At 35.1% G+C, this 19,051-nt stretch overlaps 1 protein-coding gene across 1 annotated transcript in view; it reads right to left on the bottom strand.

The window, feature by feature from the left end:
* The window catches only part of LOC127979120 (short transient receptor potential channel 5-like), a 76,556-nt gene that overhangs the window by 10,741 nt on the left and 46,764 nt on the right, over nt 1-19,051 (bottom strand). The window contains exons 4-8 of the mRNA XM_052584338.1: nt 8,934-9,270; nt 8,381-8,520; nt 6,081-6,403; nt 1,438-1,633; nt 569-781 (exon numbers count right to left, since the gene is read on the bottom strand). Of these exons, the coding sequence (XP_052440298.1) occupies nt 569-781; nt 1,438-1,633; nt 6,081-6,403; nt 8,381-8,520; nt 8,934-9,270 (1,209 nt within the window). The remainder of the gene's footprint in view (nt 1-568; nt 782-1,437; nt 1,634-6,080; nt 6,404-8,380; nt 8,521-8,933; nt 9,271-19,051) is intronic.

Here is a 19,051-nt window from a genome sequence, read left to right as displayed (position 1 = left end):
TGTATATGTGCATAATATTTTTTTTAGTTATTTGGTGTTGTAGATATACAGTACCACATTGATTTCCCTGTTTCTGGAGATCAAGGTCGGTAGAATATTTGATCTCAGACATGACTAAATTGTAAATTCTAGATTATAAATTTAATGTACAAAAATTGTGTAAACACTTTCTCACAGACATCTGTTGATATAAAAGTTATACTTATGCTATGCGTCATGATTTTTAAGCAGCCTTTGTTAAACTCATAGGTTTTTACATGTATTTTTCTCACCCAGTGTTACTTGAAAATAATGCATGATGATACCAGTCTAAACTAAATTACTGCATCGCACTATGAGTCAAAAACCAACATTTCAAAAGCAATAAAAATGTAAATGGGCTGTTTTAGCATTCAGTGTGCTGATATATGTGTGCTGCTGTGCTGTTAGTCACTGTAATTGGTAATCAGTTACACAATGAACCAGCTGCATTGTGCATAAAGTGTGTAATTTAAACCAGAACCACTTGATCAGATTCAGATGAAATCACAGTGTGAATGTTTGAATGGATTCAGGTTGTTTTCTTTACCGTAAACTCCTTCAGATTCTCATGTTTATGGGGGCCTTCTTCAGGCGGCGCAGCCTCCGACCCGCAGAGCCGCCCGTGTACCCATCGACACAGGTACCAGAATGACTTAGGACTTGGGATGACGTTGAATGGTGGGGGGAGTGTCCCGCCCTCATCGAAATAACTCATCCACAGCTTGGTTCGAGCAAACTTCCACTCGATGTCAGCATGGTCCTATAAGGCACAGTGACAAATAAATTATTAATAATATGAAATGAATTATAAAGTGAGAAAAATCTATTAAATGTGAGATAGTCAACCTATGTATCCAAAGTGTATATAAAAATATATATATTTATATTACAAAGTGTATTTTAAAAACATATGCATGGGAATTTGTTATGATGAACAAAAATTTGGGGTAAGTCATATTTATATATATATATATATATTTTTTTTTTTTTTTTTTTTTTTTTATAAACCAACATTTTTATTCAGCAAGGATGCAATAAACTGGTCAAAAGTTACAGTAAAGACATGTATGATTCATCAAAGAAGACAATTTTGTAATTTTGCTTTGCCGTCGCAGGAAAAAAAAAAAAATTCACAATATTATTAATGAAGTCTTGATAACCATTAGACGTCTTTCTAGAACATTTAAAAAATCTTACCAAACCCAACTTTTGACTGAAAAAAACAAAAAAATAATTTGTGAAAAAGACTAGAATTTCAATTAATCAGGAAGTGAACTACTGTAACATGGAGCATAAAAAAAAGACACCATTAAGTTACTATGGGAACATGCTTGCAATTTTTTGGCCAGTCATCTGGATATTTGTGTGTAATACAGAATATTTCTGACTTTTTGAATTATTGTTGTAGGTACTCACAGCAATGAGCTGGTAGGAGTTGTTCATCATAGCGATGAGCATGTTAAGGAGAACCACCAGTGAGATGACATTGTAGGTGCCAAACATAGTGGCTCCAACAAACTCAGTGAACTCATGCCGAGCTTTCACATTTGTTACATACAGATTCAGCAGGCCAAATATCGACCAGAACAGAGACTGAAGTGTTTCAAATAACCTGGAAGACAGATAGATGGAGAAACAGAAGGCAAGAAACAGAAAGAGAGAGAAAAAACATGAATCAGAATTTTGCGCAACAGCATCACAGACGCATTTAGACGGGGACAGAGAAGATCACAAAGCTTCAGGGCTAAACGGTTCATTAGGAAATAATGAGAAATGGATCAAGTTGTGAATAAATGAAATACTGTGAGAAATTACGAAAAAGCAAATAAGGTGAAGGAGTAAATAATGAGAAATAAGGAGATGAGGGCCATTGTAACCAACAAACTCACTGAACTCAAATTTAATAAACAATATTGTATTATTATATTAAAAAGAGAATAACACACACTCTAAACATATACAGTATATAAACAGCACTGATCCAGACTATCTGTATATGTATACTGTATACATTTGTGTGTGTATGTGCATATACTATATACTATATATATATATATATATATATATATATATATATATATATATACACACACACACACACACACACACACACACGGATGGACAAACAGACAGATGGAAAGACAGACAGACGGACGGACGGACGGACGGACGGACAGATAGATAGATAGATAGATAGATAGATAGATAGATAGATAGATAGATAGATAGATAGATAGATAGATAGATAGATAGATAGATAGATAGATAGATAGATAGATATTGGGAGTCTGAAAATGTACTTTAAATTTAATTAATTGCACAAATTGATGGTTTACACACACACACACACACACACACACACACACACAATAATGCACTAACAATATGACACAGCTGTCTAAATAACCCTGCTAGAAGCTACAGTATTAGAATGTACAGCATCAAAAGTTTCTAAGATTCAAAGTTTGTGTGTCTACGGGCTCTCTCAGAGTGAAAGTAATTGTGATTTTTTTTTGTCACATTAAATATTCAACATTGACTTTCATCAAAGTCAAGGCAGAGATAAATACAAAGTGGTTGCCTGAACACTGGAAAAAAGGAGTTGAACTGAAAGAAGCAGAACTGAAAGAATGTAGCACCGTCGATCACTTATGGAAGCAGGTATTAGACTGCCTTTGATAGAGTTTGATTTGAGAAACTTCAGTGGCACAGGCGTACAAAAGAAACACATAGCAAGACTGTTGAGCAACACTCAGCAAGACCATTGAAAGAACACTGACAAAGAAAAGTGCTGTGTCCAGGAAACCAGTGTGACAAATTTAAGAAAAGTATTTTATTTTGAATTTGTCTCACTGCCTCTAATTCTCAACACCACATGCAGTGGCAGCCCTTGCTCACTTTGTGGCCTATAAAACATAGCCAAAAACACCCCCAACAACATGCACTGTACATGTGCGCTTGGGTATATATGTTGGATATATATATATATATATATATATATATATATATATATATATATATATATATAGTATTACACACATACACATATAGATATAAAATAAAGCACATACTACAAACAAAGATAATACTGATTTGTAATTGTATATGCATATACAGTCAAACCACACATTTTTAGACACCAGATATAATTTTGTATATTTTTTAACTAGTGGATGCAGGAAACTATAGTTCTATTAGTACTATTTATGTCACTGAGGACAGCAAAATAAAGTAAATTTACATATTATACCCTACATTTCTTCATACAGTGGACTACCAGTAAAATTGAAAAAAAAAAAATTGGACCAAAAATTATTTAGACACTTTGACCTGCTTTGCTTAAGTGTTATCTGACATTATCAAGAATTTGTAAGACAAATCATATTTGTCATATTTTATTACAATTTTCTAAACTATAACGAATAAATAAATAAATAAATACTGATTTGTGAAAAAAACAGGGGGGTGCTTTTGAAAAATTTTGTGAAATGTTTTTAATATGAAGAAAACTGTATTTAGTGTGATCTCAGTTTAATAAAAACAATGTAGGCCTACGTTAGGCCTATTAATTGTAAAGATTTAATGTCCACAGTTATTCAAACAACAAATTATGTAGAGAAAGTGAGCAAAGAACACAACAGAGATTTCTGAAAGTCCGAATATCAATTAAACCATTGCGTTGCAAAATGATTCACGGTTTCAAACAGCTCCGATCGGATTGCATATCACAAATCATTTGATTCAGATTGGGACCTCAAAGAGTTGATCGCAAATCATTTGATTCAGATTGGGACATCAGAACGGGTTTGCAGGATGTATTTATCCCCACTAGGGATAAAAGTTATTCAGCAGAGGCAGTGATGCATAGACCAGAGAGGGGGGAAATCTCCCCCGGCAAATTGCACCCTATATACATACATAAAAACGTACAGTTCTGCATGAAACTCTAGATGGCATAGGTCAATAGTTTCTAACAAAATCTGAGCACATCAGCAGCCAATAAGCTTGGTGCTCAACATTCAAATACAGTACTCAGCTAGTGTTTGCTGTATCAGCTGCAGTGTGCTTCAGAAACCCTCCAGCTTCCCCAGCTCCACCTGTATAAATCTCCTATAGGTTAGTTTCATGAATATTATATATTTCAGTATTAATTGAAAGAAAATGCTCTACAAACAGATATGCTTGATTGCTTGATTTGATTTTGATATGCTTGTGATTAACACTTGATTCTTGATTTCTTAAAATCCATTTAGCTAAAAATGTGACATGAGGTAAGTGACTCCAGTTTGAATGGGCATGATATTTGTGTGGAGGGCATTGATATATCTGTGCACAAGCTGTGAATAGTGGTGCCCATTTTGAACACATGGGCAGGATTTAGAAGGTTGCATCCATGTTATATTTTTGGTGCATTCAATGTCACTGATATAATAAATGAATAAAAAATAAAGCATGGCCAGCACCTTAACCACAGGACTGCCGTGACAGACATGCCATGGCGAAGCCCTAATGGAGGCACCCAAGTTTGCCTCAAGCACCTCACTGACTTGTCAGAGATAGTGACATAACAACTGGCAGTCCACTAGAGCCAGCAGCCCTCCACATCCAGTGCTGTTTCAGTCGGCATTTGGCATTTGAAGCTTTTGAAATAAAAGTCAAAAATAATACAGAGAAGACATGAATATGTTCTGAGTGTACTCGTGTGTAAGATCAGGCCTCAGAAATCTATTTTGCTCCATGCACTTAATGCAGCTTTTTTTAAGAATCATTTTTCCAGTAAAATGCATAAAGCAAGATACATTTATTTGAGAAGTAAAAAAAATATTTAAATTAAATTTTAATTAAATCTACAATTATTTGTAAAATATAGTTGTTTGAGAATACATTTTGAATCAAGTTTATATTCCTTAAACCACTCTCTCTCTCTCTCTCTCTCTCTATCTCTCTCTCTCTCTCTCTCTCTCGCTCTCTCTCTTTACCCCTAAAGGTTGCATTTCAGTACTTTAAAAATAAATTTTAGTACCTAAAGTGTAAATATTAGTATCTAAATTATATATATTTTACAAATACAGGCTTTTTAAAAATAATGATAAGAAGAAGAAGAAGAAAAGAAAGAAAAAAAAGAAGCTAATATAATATATATATTTTTTGCAGTGTGTCTTTTTGAAAGGCCCAAGCCACACAAATGTCAAAGACTTTAATCTGTGAAGGAGAGTCTCAGTGAAAAACACCACAGAAAGCCTGAAGGAGCTCATACTGCTTCTGATGTGATGTGGGTTCAGGGATTTGATATCTACGTGTGGTGATGCCACATACAGCTCATATGCAGCTACAGAAAAAAACAGAACTGTGTCGGAAATGCAAGAAAATCCCCAGATGTTTCAACAAAATCAGGTTTTTTTTGTTATGTTTCAGGTGTTTATATTTCACACAGCAGCTGCAGTTGTGCAGTCTGAGACACAGCACAGATTTATTTTCTTCTTTCTCAACGTTTGCTCTCATAAATATTCACGAGGTGATTCTTGAACCTGCATTATTGTGCAGTGTTGGATGATTGTGTGGTTATTGATGTGTCACTGATCGACAAATCACTGGAAAAGCAAAAGGTCTTGATGAATATTCAGAAGCAGCATCAGTGCTGCCCTATCAGGCATTGACTGAGGCTGACCTGGAGCTGCAGTGTAGGAAAGGATGAATGCACGTTGTAAACAAACAGCGTTGAGGAAGCTTCCTTTAAACTACTAACAATCTAAAATTGTTTTATTATTATTAACTTATTATTTAGTATATATGCTTCAAAATTCATAAAAGTTGTATTCATTTGTGAAGATTACAATGACAAAAAATGTGTGTGGTCACAGCTCTTTTTTTTCTGCAGTAATCCAAAAATCAATGGAAAAATCGTTTTGGGAAGCAGAAACCATGGGGTGATGCCAACTTCAGGGTTGGCCTACAAAAACACATCATCAATGCAACACTCTATATTTAAACTATTTAAAGGTGCCTCCAATAGCTTTCTAAAAATATAACATAATATGATAGAGAAGTAATAAACTTACGTAGAGAAGGCATTGTTCTGTTTCTCGCAGCGGATCCCCTTGCAGTGGTTGGGTTCATCTGCCGCCTCTGTCTCGTAGTAAAAGTAAAGCTGGTTGAGTCCATTGGCGAAGGCCAGCAGCACTAGACAGTAGATAAAGAGGAACTTGAGGATATCCAGCAGCATGCGGCCAAGAGAAATCTGCAGCGGGCCAAGGTGAGAGTTGGCCGTGAAGAGGGAGATGAGCCTAAGTGAGCTGAAGATGTTAGCAATGGCAAACAAAGCCTCAGCAATCAGCGTCGGATGCCACATCTCCCATTCCTCTCGTGGACGAGAACTGTTATACTGGAGGGGAAATAAAAACATTCAGAAATATTATTCACTATTTATAATTGAGTTTCATTGTTAGAACTCTATGTTGTTCAAATTTAAAGCATTCAAATAAGTGCAAAACTCTGCGACTTAAAGGTGCAGCGTGTAAATTTTAGCGACACAGGTAAAGATGTCATTGGTAAAGACAACAGAGAGCAATGAGATTTCTTTACAATATTAAATAAATTGATGGTATTGTGAATGTTAGTGTAGCCTACTTGTTCATCATTGTGTCAGTGTTTTATTCGCAAGAACAACAAAGTGACAAAACGCGCTCTAACTAGCAGTTTGTCCATTTAGGGCTACTGTAGAAATACTGTAGATTGTAAATATTACACATTGCACCTTTAAGTTTAAAATGTACTATACACAAATATGTTACACACAATTGCTTCTAGTTATGCAATGTATAGTGCAAATGGTTAATAATAGTGCAAGACTCTTATGCTTACCAAGGATGCATTTATTTATTAAAAAATTGTTAAATATAGAAAAGAAAAGAAAAGAAAAGAAAAGAAAAGAAAAAAATATTGTGAAATTTTATCGCAATCCAGCACGCGATTACAGAAGGGAGAGGTAACGGAGCACTCGCTCAACCACATTGGTGGACCAGTTTAAGTGATTAAGAGTGTGCATCAGTTGCTTTTATAGGGTCTGTAAGGTCTTGAATAACATGGAAATGCAATGCGATTTAAAAACAATTTCCAGGCCTAAAAACTTTTCTGAGGGGGATTGTGTGTTGCATGGTTTTAATAAATCTCGCAGCTTTCAAGTTTAGAATGAGGGAAATTCCTGCATTTATTCAACTTATGTTGTAGGTTGGAATAATAAAATAAATCCACACAAAGTCTAAGATCAAATCAGTCATTTGAATCCATGACCTCTCTCAGAGCGCACTTCTCATCAGCGCATCAGTGACCTGCACGCTGCGATACAAGACTCACTCGCATTTCAGGACAGCTGACAGAACTGTCACTTGACTAATTGGGTCATTATTGCATTGTCACAAAAATGTATAATAAGGGGTGAGTTGACGAGGTTTCGCGAGAGCTTGAGGATCCAATGGCATCACAAAGTTTTACAAGCACCTTTAAATACTTATTATTGGTTAAATATTTCTACAACCCTGTGATTTTTCATGGCACACATCTGGCAATTCTCTGTCTGCCATACTGAAACGCCGCCCCTGGAGGAGGGGGATCTGCCAAAATAAGGTGCCGGATCGGATTTCGGAGGAGCCGGATCTGGACCCGGCTTGTTCCGGCACAAATTAAGCCCCGCTTGAGGGTGGAACGAGATGCCTTTTCCCCTCAGCACAATCCTCAATTCCATGTTTCAGTGGGCAGAGAAATAAGGCAGGATTTCAGCTGTGCAAGGCATGGCTTAGCTCTTCTTGCTTTAAATTCTGTTCTCTACTGGGACTAAGACCACAATATTAACTGTCTAATAAATGTACCCTCGACACTGAAAAAAAAGTAAAAAAATAAAAACATTAACAAACACAAACAATTACAAAGAAGTGTAAAAAGTAGAAAAACTGAAATAATATTTTCTTGTAAAATATACTCAATTTTATTAGCAATTTAAAAAAGTTTTTTATTATTAATTAAAAAAAAATTATTTATTTTTTTACAGTGAATTCCCACGTTTTGAAATTATATTATAAATGACTAATACATGTAGACACAAACATTCACACAAACATTTATGGCTTGTAAATGTAATTCTTGAGAACATGTCCAAACACAAAACAGAACATAAATTATACGTCTTGGACCATTTATCATCACACACACACACACATGGTGTAAGGGACTCGTGTGGGCTGAAACCCCTTTCATGTAGGGTGACTAACACAGCTGCAGATGGTCATGTAGTCTGGATTGTGTCTGCGTGCATTTGAGTGTGTATTACTGAATCAACAGTGAAAAATTTACAGGAGGAGCTCACCTTGACATACGCGACGATCTTTAGCGATATTGTGGCCAAATACAGAGAATTCATGGCAAAGTCCATCAGGTTCCACCAGTCATGGACGTACACAGTAAAACCTCCATCCCACATCTCCTTAATCTCAGCCCATATAAAGCCTACGAGCAAAACATAATTATTTTGTAATTAACTTGGGATGTACTATATAGTGATTACTGGAAAATATAAATTTTTGAATTAATTCTATTAATCAGTGTGAGTCAGTGTAGGTCAATTTGAAATTTATCTTAAATGTCTAAATAAAACGCTTCAATAAATAACACTCCAAAACCAGAAATAATCCATAAAGTTGAGATAATTGTATGTTCAATGGTTCAGGCTTAACTAATTGCAGAACTTTATTATTTAGGGTTAAGGTTAACGGATAAGTAAAAATCCCTGAGCAGAATATTTGAGGAATATTATTACAGTGTTGACTTGCTCATATATGCTATATGCAATATCATAACTACATCATTACTATGTAACAAAATGTATACAAGCTATCCACACCACACACTGTCATACTCACCTAGCACCCAAGGTAGTATCATCCACTCCACCACAGTGGGTGGAGGGCCCTGCATGTGTAGGTTGGTGCGTGCTATGTGCTGTGAAGCCAGGAGGAGGAGGAAGAGGAAGGTGAGGTAGGAAGCTGTGTGGCAAATAAATTTGATGAAGGGTTTTTTGACGAAGAGCCCCAGCGTGCTTTTTGGAGCCAGCAGGTAGACCACCGAGAAGACAGGGAAGAGCAGGCCGATAATAAAGCACATGACCAGCTTAACTGCCCAGTGACGGCGCCGCCAGCCAGGAAAACCGTCATACCATTGTGTGGCCAAGAGCTGCTGACAGTTTGGCTGAGCCACAAACTGGAGAGAGGAAAAAAAGAGAGAGATTTGTAAATGGATTTGAAAGGATTTGTAAATGCTCATGCATAATGGCAACCATACGCAGAAGGACCAATTAACTGGGAGAAAAAGGTGCATTATTCATTCATGCATTTATCCCGCAGATGGGGAAAACTACATATTTTCATAATACATTCGTTGGTGGGTGGTATGAATGACTAGTTGACTTGATGATCTTAAGCAAAACATGTCTAATTAGGGTCCACCAGACCCAAATCAGATGTGTTTCTAAACATTCACCAACCCCCCCCCCCCCCCCCCCCACCCGTCCCCCAAAAACAAACATGCTATCATAAAAATGCAGCACTCGCAAAATTTTAAAACTTTTTTGAAAAATTTTGGGTTCTCTATTTGATTCCTGAATTGAAATCTGATAAAATCACTTTATGATGCATGGATTTATTTATGATATATGCATTTAGGATTTAAATACAACAATAAACTTAGTTTTACACTAGTGATTAGTATGGCAGTATGTTAAGAATCGGTTCAACCATATCATTAAAATGAACCAGAAGTTTAAGTTAGTTAAGTTAAGTTAGTTCACAAATCAGACATCTGATGCCCAAAAGAAGTACCTAAAAAAGTACCTAAAAAAATGATCAATCTTGTACATACATTTATTGTATAAACATCACACTTTAGAGAACAGGAAGATACTATGATACATTTCTCTACATTTGTTGTTTATTGATCCATGTGTGTTAACACATTTAGCTCTGAAATGTCTCTTATGGTTTGCAGCTGAATACAAATGTGGTGACAGGAATACAAGCAGTACTGAATCTGATAAATGCAAATAGCAGTATTATTATTATATTCCTAAAGGAAAGCTTCACTCATCTTGTTTATGCCATTCCACACCCTTTTGAATTTCTTTCCTCCGTGGAACACAAAAGGAGAAATTTCCATCAAGCTTCAAAAAGTCTACAAAAACTATCATCAAATTGGTACATATTAGTATTTTCTAGTCCTTAGTCCTAGTCCTTTAAGCCATTTGATAACTTTGTGCAAGGAACAGACCTAAATGTAAGCCGTTAATCACTGAAAACTTGACTTTTTTGGATTTTTTGTCATTTAGAAGATTTAAAGCCCCAGTCTTCATCCTGGCCCCAGACAGGAAATTCATAAAAAATAACAATATAAATAAATACCAACACAGATCCACAGAAGAAAATCAGTCATATAGGTTTACAACAACACAACGTCAAGTGAATAATATTAATTTTAAGGTGAACTTTTTCTTTAATGATGTGAAAAGTATCTCTATTATCAATCATTCTCAAAGAAGGAAGAGGAGGATAAACAGAGAAAAGCTTCTTCAGAGTGTAAACAAAGCTAATTACCAGTTTAGTGCACCGCTGTAGGAGACTTGCTTGTAAGAAAGCGCCCTCAGAAACATCTGCTTTGAAATGAAGCGAGCCAAGTAAAGCCTCATATTTCATATCACATTTGTGATAAGTTATCTAGTGGCTGTAATGGAAAATGGTGCGTGGGATGACAACACTGCATGATAGATGACTAACGATTCTTTCTCAGATTTAAAAGTTTCCATTGTCGAGAGTTTCTGAAGCAAGCCTGAGAAAGCAACGGCTTCTGAACCAACAGTGCCCATCTGAATATCCACAGTTAATCACTGGTTTCCCACAATCCCTCACTCAGCCTTATTGCACATATCACAAAAAGGTCCCATAGGAAAATACAATCAACCTCTACTTAATGAAATAAGCTAATAGAAGCACCTGAACCCCAGGGAAGTGGCATGGAAAAGGGGAAAAAGGACACAAGAGTGAGCTTTGAGCAAGCAGATAGGACACTAATTTCCTTCAGGTTTTATTTTATAATGAACAATTTGTGAGGCTGGGTCATTTCACAATGCTTGACTTGTTGGTATTTCTTCCATGGTGCGAGGGTAACGCTACAGAAATAAGCTAAATCCCTTCTTCATCCATCAATATGAACACTAACCTTCAGGCGGCCCTTTAGCTAATAACACCATTCCTCAACCTGCCGACGAAATGAGACTGATAACATCCCAGCCAGCATGCACCACAACGGACTGTAGTAATGACTTACAAAACATGGCAACGTCGAAAGTAAATAAATGGCGTCTTGTATTCTGACCTGTGAGAATGGTCAGGATGACGTTCATATTTACCTCAACACAGCATTGAAGATAAATGAAACTGGATCACTGTAAAGATGGATGAATTTGCTGTAGTAGTTCGGTGGACTCTGGTATGAATGAAGTGAATGAATCGTTCTTTCTCACTTCCATGCAGTCCTGGTAGTGACTCTAATGAACTAACTACATTTTTCAGTACCATGATGGAAGCTCAGCAACATAATATCTTTTCCAGTATGAATCAATTTTTTTTTCCATTCACAGTCATCATTGTTTTAGTTTATACATGAATTAAAAATATGAGTAATATTAATAATAAAACTTTCTTTTATAGCAATTTTTATACATAAACAGCTCAAATGGCTTCACAAGGTAAATTGCAAACATAAAAACACAGAACAGTGATAATGTGTTTTTACACAATATCAAGATCAATTAAATACTGATATCAATATAAGCCCCTTAATATGAATGCTTGAAGCCTGTCTAACTTTGGTTGGTAGAATATTTTATTTATTTTTTTAGCAAAGTTTCTAAAATAAGCACCACTGAATCGCTTAAGATTCACTGGATAGTGTACCAAACGACCAGAACTAGAAGATAAGAAACCTCCTCTTGACAAACATTCAGTAATATATGAAAGTTCAAATTTTTGTAGTGCTTTATAAACCAATAAAATAAATAAAAAAATAAAAATATTCACTTTATTTAGTTCAGTTATAGTTTTTTTAGAATGAATATGTTAATTAATGTATCTCATAATTAGGGGTTGAATGAAATCTGATTTTTTAAAGTCGACTTTTATGTGAATAAAGTCGAGTTGAAGTCAACTAGTCGCTGATGATATCATTGATGAACAAATAAGTCTGGAGCTGTGACAAACCCCTTGTGTACAGCTATGGCATATGGCAGCACTGCCCACATGGCTATTGCTCCTATAATAGCTAATTCTTATCAGTTCTTTTGCCTTTGGGTCGTTTAATTTCTCACAGATTTCTGCTTGTTCTAAATCAGATATAGATAAAGTAGCACAGTAAAGAGTAATTTATATAAATGCATTAGTGAGAGCGATTGTGTGTGTGAATTAATTCTACATGGCAGCATCTCTCTATTAGTAGTGATGCTGTGGGATTTAGTTATCAACAAATACATGCTTGAACTTTTCAGTTTCTACGTTTTTTTTATTTAATTTTTTTATTGATAAATCACAGAACAGTGCTGACAGTACATTTCCACGCGGAATGATTCTGTGAGCGCAATCTGCGCATAACGTAAAAGCTACTGTCTGTAGCATTTGTGTACGTTACAGCGCAGCAACGCATCAGATGAGAATGGCGATTAACTTACCTGTACAAGAACCTGTTTAGAATGTGTTTTATCCCGTTCAATTTCGAGCATCCAGTAATATAATCACACATGTCTTGTGGAGCTTTCGGAGTATACATTTATTTGTCAGTTTAACTGTTAGGAAACATAGTGTAAATGTGGAAGTCCTTCAAAAATTTCTTATCCTGTTGCGCCCTCTATAGGACCAGCGACTAGTCGACGTCAAGCTTAAAGTGTCATGGCAGAGCATTGAAGTCGACTAGGTGAGCTGAAGGACAGGTAATGAGATAATCTGTTGTTCTTCTGCTTTGTTTGACAGAAAGCGATACAGAACAACAGATGTCCTGTTCATGTTCTGGTTGCTAGGGAGCAATATGCTAATGATGATTGATCTCCAGCTCTGATAATGCAAAGAGTTTAGGCTAGCTCACTCTTGAAGAGTCACTGACTCTAATGCACACAGTCAAAGAATACATTAACTTCCCCTAATGTTGTGCAGTGCTCTGCATGATGTGAATCTGACCTGTATCACAGACTGCATGGGCCCTCAACAGGCTTCATAATGTATGAATGCATTAGATAGCAAAATTTCATTAGAATGCATTAGATAGCAAAATAATAAAAAAGTGGCATCTGGATACAAATAATGTTATCGCTTTCTCACAACCAACTTCATTTTTCTGACTCATTTTTGGTGACAAGGGGATTTTTAGAGGCTGTTTAAAGTCAGGTCTCCCAAACGTGCAACAGGTTTAGTTCATCATATTAACTATGAACATGTTTTACTAACAACCAGAAACTTTCCAAATATTTGCCTTCATTTTGAACAATATATCTATTGTTTTGGACTCTTAAAATAAAGTTTCTTTATTGGCATTAATTGTTAGATAAAGAACTTTAACATTCATGGAACACTGTCCATTATTCTAAATAACATATCTGTGCATTCATTAAAACAATTAAATTCATTTTGTGTTTTTTTTTTTTTTATATTAATGTTATAATTCATCTCTACTGTGTAATTCCTTTGTATATGTCTGCACTATCATGTATGTTTGCACAATGCATGCACTTTCTTGGTCTGCACTGGAAACTCCTGTCGCCAAGACAAATACCTTGTGTGTGTAAACATTCTTGGCAATAAAGCTCTTTTTGACTTCTGACTTCTAACTTTCCATTGCATTAAAGGTTCTCTATTGGAAAAAGGTTCTTCAGATTATTAAAATGTTCTTTAGACTGGATCCTTGGTTCCCAGGTTTCATGCTCATTTTACTACACAAAGGACAAGTCACTCACCTATTATATCCTGGTTTATCATTTCTTTATTATGTCCAGATTCATCGGACAAACAGCATTCATTATCAACAGTCAAAATGATTTTTTGCCTTTCAAAAGTTTATAATCCTATTTATTTTCTAACTGTAACTAAGATTTACATGTATTATCTGCTTCTAGTATTGCTTTCTTGTCCTTGACCCTACATCAATATTGACCTTGCAATGTACTTCATTGCAATTTATACTGCAGCCAATAAACGACATTTTACCCTTTTCTTTACTGCAATCTCAAATGATTTCAGAAAAACAGCAGAAGTGCACTGTAATCAGCTGATTTTTAATTTCTGCCAAATTAAGTTGCCATTAGTGATATAGCCTTTCCATAAACCCCACACACAGCACCTCCTAAATCTTTTAAAATGGCTCTTTTTTAGGAAACTCTTTAAGGGTACAGTGCTTCCCATTTCCCTTTGAAACCCTCTGGTGTAAAAAGGCTTTGTGCATCAAAGTTTCTCAAAATTATATGGTGGACTAAATTGCAAATCTTGCAATAGAGGGAATCAAAACTCATACTGAAGTACCCAAGACTGACAGAGAGAGGACTAGAAGGGAATGGTGTATTGTTGTCATCCTCAATAATGGTTTATATTCAAATATTTGAAAAACAGTCATTAAAATCTCATTATACAAACAGAAGATTTTCAGCCTTAAAAGCAAATTTTAGTCGAAAAAAAATTTTGACGTACATAAAATGTGTATGATTTGTCTTATGTCATCACAGAAAGAAACATATACCATACGTAGAATGGACTAAAGGTTATTCAGGTGCATAAGCAATCCCTTTAGATTACCAAACAAGAACTATTTAGCTGCCACTTTGACTTTATTTGAGTAATGGAACTTGCAGACCTGACAAGGCAGTGGGTACAGGCTACGGGCTACTTTAAATCACATTAGTATGAGTTATCGGCATGTCAGCAGCATCTGTTGGAATCATGGTCTAAAAAGACAGTTTCGCATTAGGTTCCTCTATAGTTATCTACAGTAAAGTTAGCTATTACTAGCTGCATTTTTTGGGATTGCATAACAGATTGTGTGCATCTCATATGATGTTTATTATCATGATGGCAGATCTTTACTTAAAAGATTCTAAAGGTGTGGTCACACTAGACTTAGAGCATGGGACATTTTTTTAACACTGCAGTGGTTATGATATGACGTCCATGTTCAGCAGCATCTTTTTAAAAACACAAAATCAACACATAACAAACAGAATAAAAAAACATACTACAAAAATAATCTACACCACTTTCCTACATCACTGCAGTTTTAATGAAGTTTTAATGTTCTTTAATGCAGCTATGAGGTCACGCTGGGCCTCATCAATCTCCTGTTGGTCACATGGCTTCACATGATTTGCAGGTTAGAGTTAGCTGGAATGTGAAACCTCTTCGCATGTGCTTGCATTTCTGCTCTCCTGCATTCGTATACGTATGAATGGAAGTCAATGAAAAGTGTAGTGTGACCGCTCCATAACAGTGACATCTGAAAATATTACTGCCAGCCAGATTGATGGTAAAAATGTGATCAGATCAAATGCTAATTTGATGTATAACATGGGTATGGTACAGTTTTTGAAGCATGACCATATTTTCCAGCAAGACCATATTTATAAAGCTTTTTTTACAAGAAAAATAAGTAAAAAATTATAAAAGTGATTTATTTATTTAAAAATCATATAAATGTATGAGGTGGTGACAGGGGCCTTATACCCCACACTCTATACAATATGTAAGTAAGTACTTGTTTAATGCAATCATTTCAGAAACATTGTTTGTACTATTTTCTCTTTATTTTGTGAAAATAATAATTAACATTTTGTTAATTGTACTATGTTCATTGTAAAAATACAGAAATAAAAATGAAAAAATACAAATTCTCAAAGTTTCTTAAAATGCTTAAGGAGGTACTATAATAATTTATTGTACAGCATTCACGATAAATATACAATTTTATTATGATATCTGGTTAATATACTTTATTTATTTTTTTATTTTTTTAAACATGATAGTTTCATTATAAATGATTATTTAAACCATATAAGTATTAACCATCTAAATCTAACCATGTCATGTCAATAAATAGAAAAGTAAGCCATTTATTAAGATGTGAAGAATTGTGCTTTTATCCTTGGCAATCGGGACACTTTTTAACCCAAATACCATTATTTTACATATTCTTAAGTTATTGAAAAACTGTTGACTTAATAACTAGAAAATCTAGATCAGATCATATTTATTCTCATTTGTACATACATCTATAACATTTTAAAAAATCAAGTTGTAACATTTTTGAGCAAAGTTCCACATGCAAAGTGAAACATGCTGTGCTGTGGTGAGTTTATGTGCTATGTAGTGGTTTAGAAAAATAAATGAACATATTTGATAATAACATGAACCTTTTAACCTGGTGTGCATTTAGTCCTACTGTACCATATTATATTATATTATATTATATTATATTATATTATATTATATTATATTATATTATATTATATTATATTATATTATATTATATTATAGTAAGTAACTTGTTTAAACAGCAATGGTTTAACTTTCTAATAACCATTACTAATATGGCTGGTTGGCTTAGCTTCAATACTAACAAAAGAGCTAGTCTAGGAGACATCAGTTATACCCTCACTTCTAATCTTCCCCTCCCCACCATGCAGTTCTCCTTCAACCTCCCCTAATACTGTAAATGTTCAGCTTGCTCAATTTCATTTTTGCACAGTTCGGGTCAGATGTGATTTAAATGCTAATTTGCTTAGCCTCTTCAGTTCCCACCGCTGCAATGTTGCTGCAGTGCCACTGCAATTGTGTATAGCCCAGGCAGTACTCCAAACAACAGATCACAAACACTGTTAGCATAATGTCATTCTCTTTTCAGCTGAGCATGGCAACCCGACAGATAATGCACCACTGGCTCTGGGAAGTGTCGGGTGCCACTCCAGCCAAAGTTCACAAATCATGATGCAAGATTTTACTTGCTTTGCACAACAGAGGAGTAAATATTAATTGCATGTTGTTTCAAGTAAGTGTAATTTGTCATATACACTACAAATGACATAATTATTATTAAAAGAGAAAAGATGTTAAAGGAAATGAGATTGGCTTAATGGTTTCTGCCAAAGGACCAACTACCAACTCTATACTGTATGAAGTAATGTCAAGTCTAAAGACATATAAACATAAATAAATTAAAATCCTAAACAATTAAATGACTAAACCTTTAAAAATATATGAAAATATAAAATATAAACATTTTTGGAGTCCAGATCATGCATGTGCACATGATTGCCAGTCTGGGAAGATGAAGATAAAAACTGGCCAGAGAATATATCAATTTAAAAGAAAATCTCTGATTGGGGGACAAGCATGAAAGCTTGTTCAGTCTTGTTACCAATGCAAGATAACAGAAATGTTATTTTTCAGAATAAATAACCAGAAAAAATTTTTATTTGGCTTTGCCTGTCAAGCCTAAGATGCAATTTATTTATTTATTTATTTTTTTTACGGCCCACTTTTTCAGAAGAGAAAATATGCATATAAACACATAAACATACACTTCTCTGTAACTATCAGATATGAGCTAAAAGCCAGTAAACCCCAATTTTGATTTATGATGCATCTTTAAAGAGCTATGTTTACAGATTCTGCCTAAATATTCCAAAGAAATGCTCAAGAACAATAATAATGGATATGTTCAACTAACCACACTCGACTAAACACCATTTTAGCACACATCAACAGTATAATCCCAGTGCTGTACTGTATGACAACTTGAGTGTAAACACTTCCTCTGATTTCCTGAGAGGGGAATCATCAGGACATGTTCTTCAGGGCACAATCCACCAGCAAGAACTTCTACAACCTGTACACTCACTCAGCAGCAAACCCACAGAACAGATAAATATAACCACTGCCAGTGATAGAGTATGAACGAGAGGGAGAGATTATGAGAAGGAGGCAGAGGCCAGTGAAAAAGAGTGAAGAATAATCGCTTCCAGCATTTTCCACTGAGATCTTCTGTCCATGGTTGTATTGTAGCAGCAGAAAAGAAACAACACATGGAGGAGGAGGATGTGTATGACAGCAGAGGGAAAATGAAGTCAAAAAGCATCATGATGAGACAGAATAAGAGTAGGAAGGAGACCAAATTTAAAAAGGTGGAAAGGGACTGTGGGAGATATAGTATGGATAAAGCACTATTGAGTTAGGCTAACTCTTGGCAGATGTCCTGGCCACTGTCCTCGCAGGTCTGAGAAATGCTGTTTCAGTGGTATATAAATAGACATCGTGCCCACTGGCATTTTAAGCTACCAAAATGACATGGCACAAGGTCCAAATGTTCCTCTGTACAATCTGTAAATAATACTCTGAATTGAACAATATGAACAATACTAATGTATAATTCAGCCATTTATATGATGAAACCCTTCATAATACATATTTAACCACAAAACAACTTCGAGCTAGCCTCAATAAATATTTCATTGCAAAATCATAGTACAACAAAACGTAACATATTCAGATCAGTGTCCTCATATCTGAATTTTTTTTATTAAAAATTGAGACTAAAAATGAATAATCACAACAGCACATGAGAAATGTGCAATAAAGTAGATATGAAAAACTGTGATATGAAAAAAAAACAAAGAGTACTGTAAAACAATTGATTTTTAGGTTACCAAATCATGCGGGTCAATCATAACTACACAGTAGTGCTTACTGAGGTGTGAAGTGGTTTAATCGATACATAAGCATTTGTAGGTTATGTTTTAACACACAGAGTCAAGTAAGTTTAAAGATATAATCAATGTCTTTCTAAAAATGATGATGCAGAATATGCATAAATGTCACAACAGCACACATATGCAGAGAAAATTATATAAACTTCTGAATAAATCGAACTGTGCAGTCACCCAGTTTCCCTACAACAGTGGATACGTCCC

This window comes from Carassius gibelio, chromosome A1 (genome assembly GCF_023724105.1).
Source record: "Carassius gibelio isolate Cgi1373 ecotype wild population from Czech Republic chromosome A1, carGib1.2-hapl.c, whole genome shotgun sequence".
Taxonomy (NCBI): domain Eukaryota; kingdom Metazoa; phylum Chordata; class Actinopteri; order Cypriniformes; family Cyprinidae; genus Carassius; species Carassius gibelio.
This window is presented reverse-complemented; position numbering and strand designations above follow the sequence as displayed.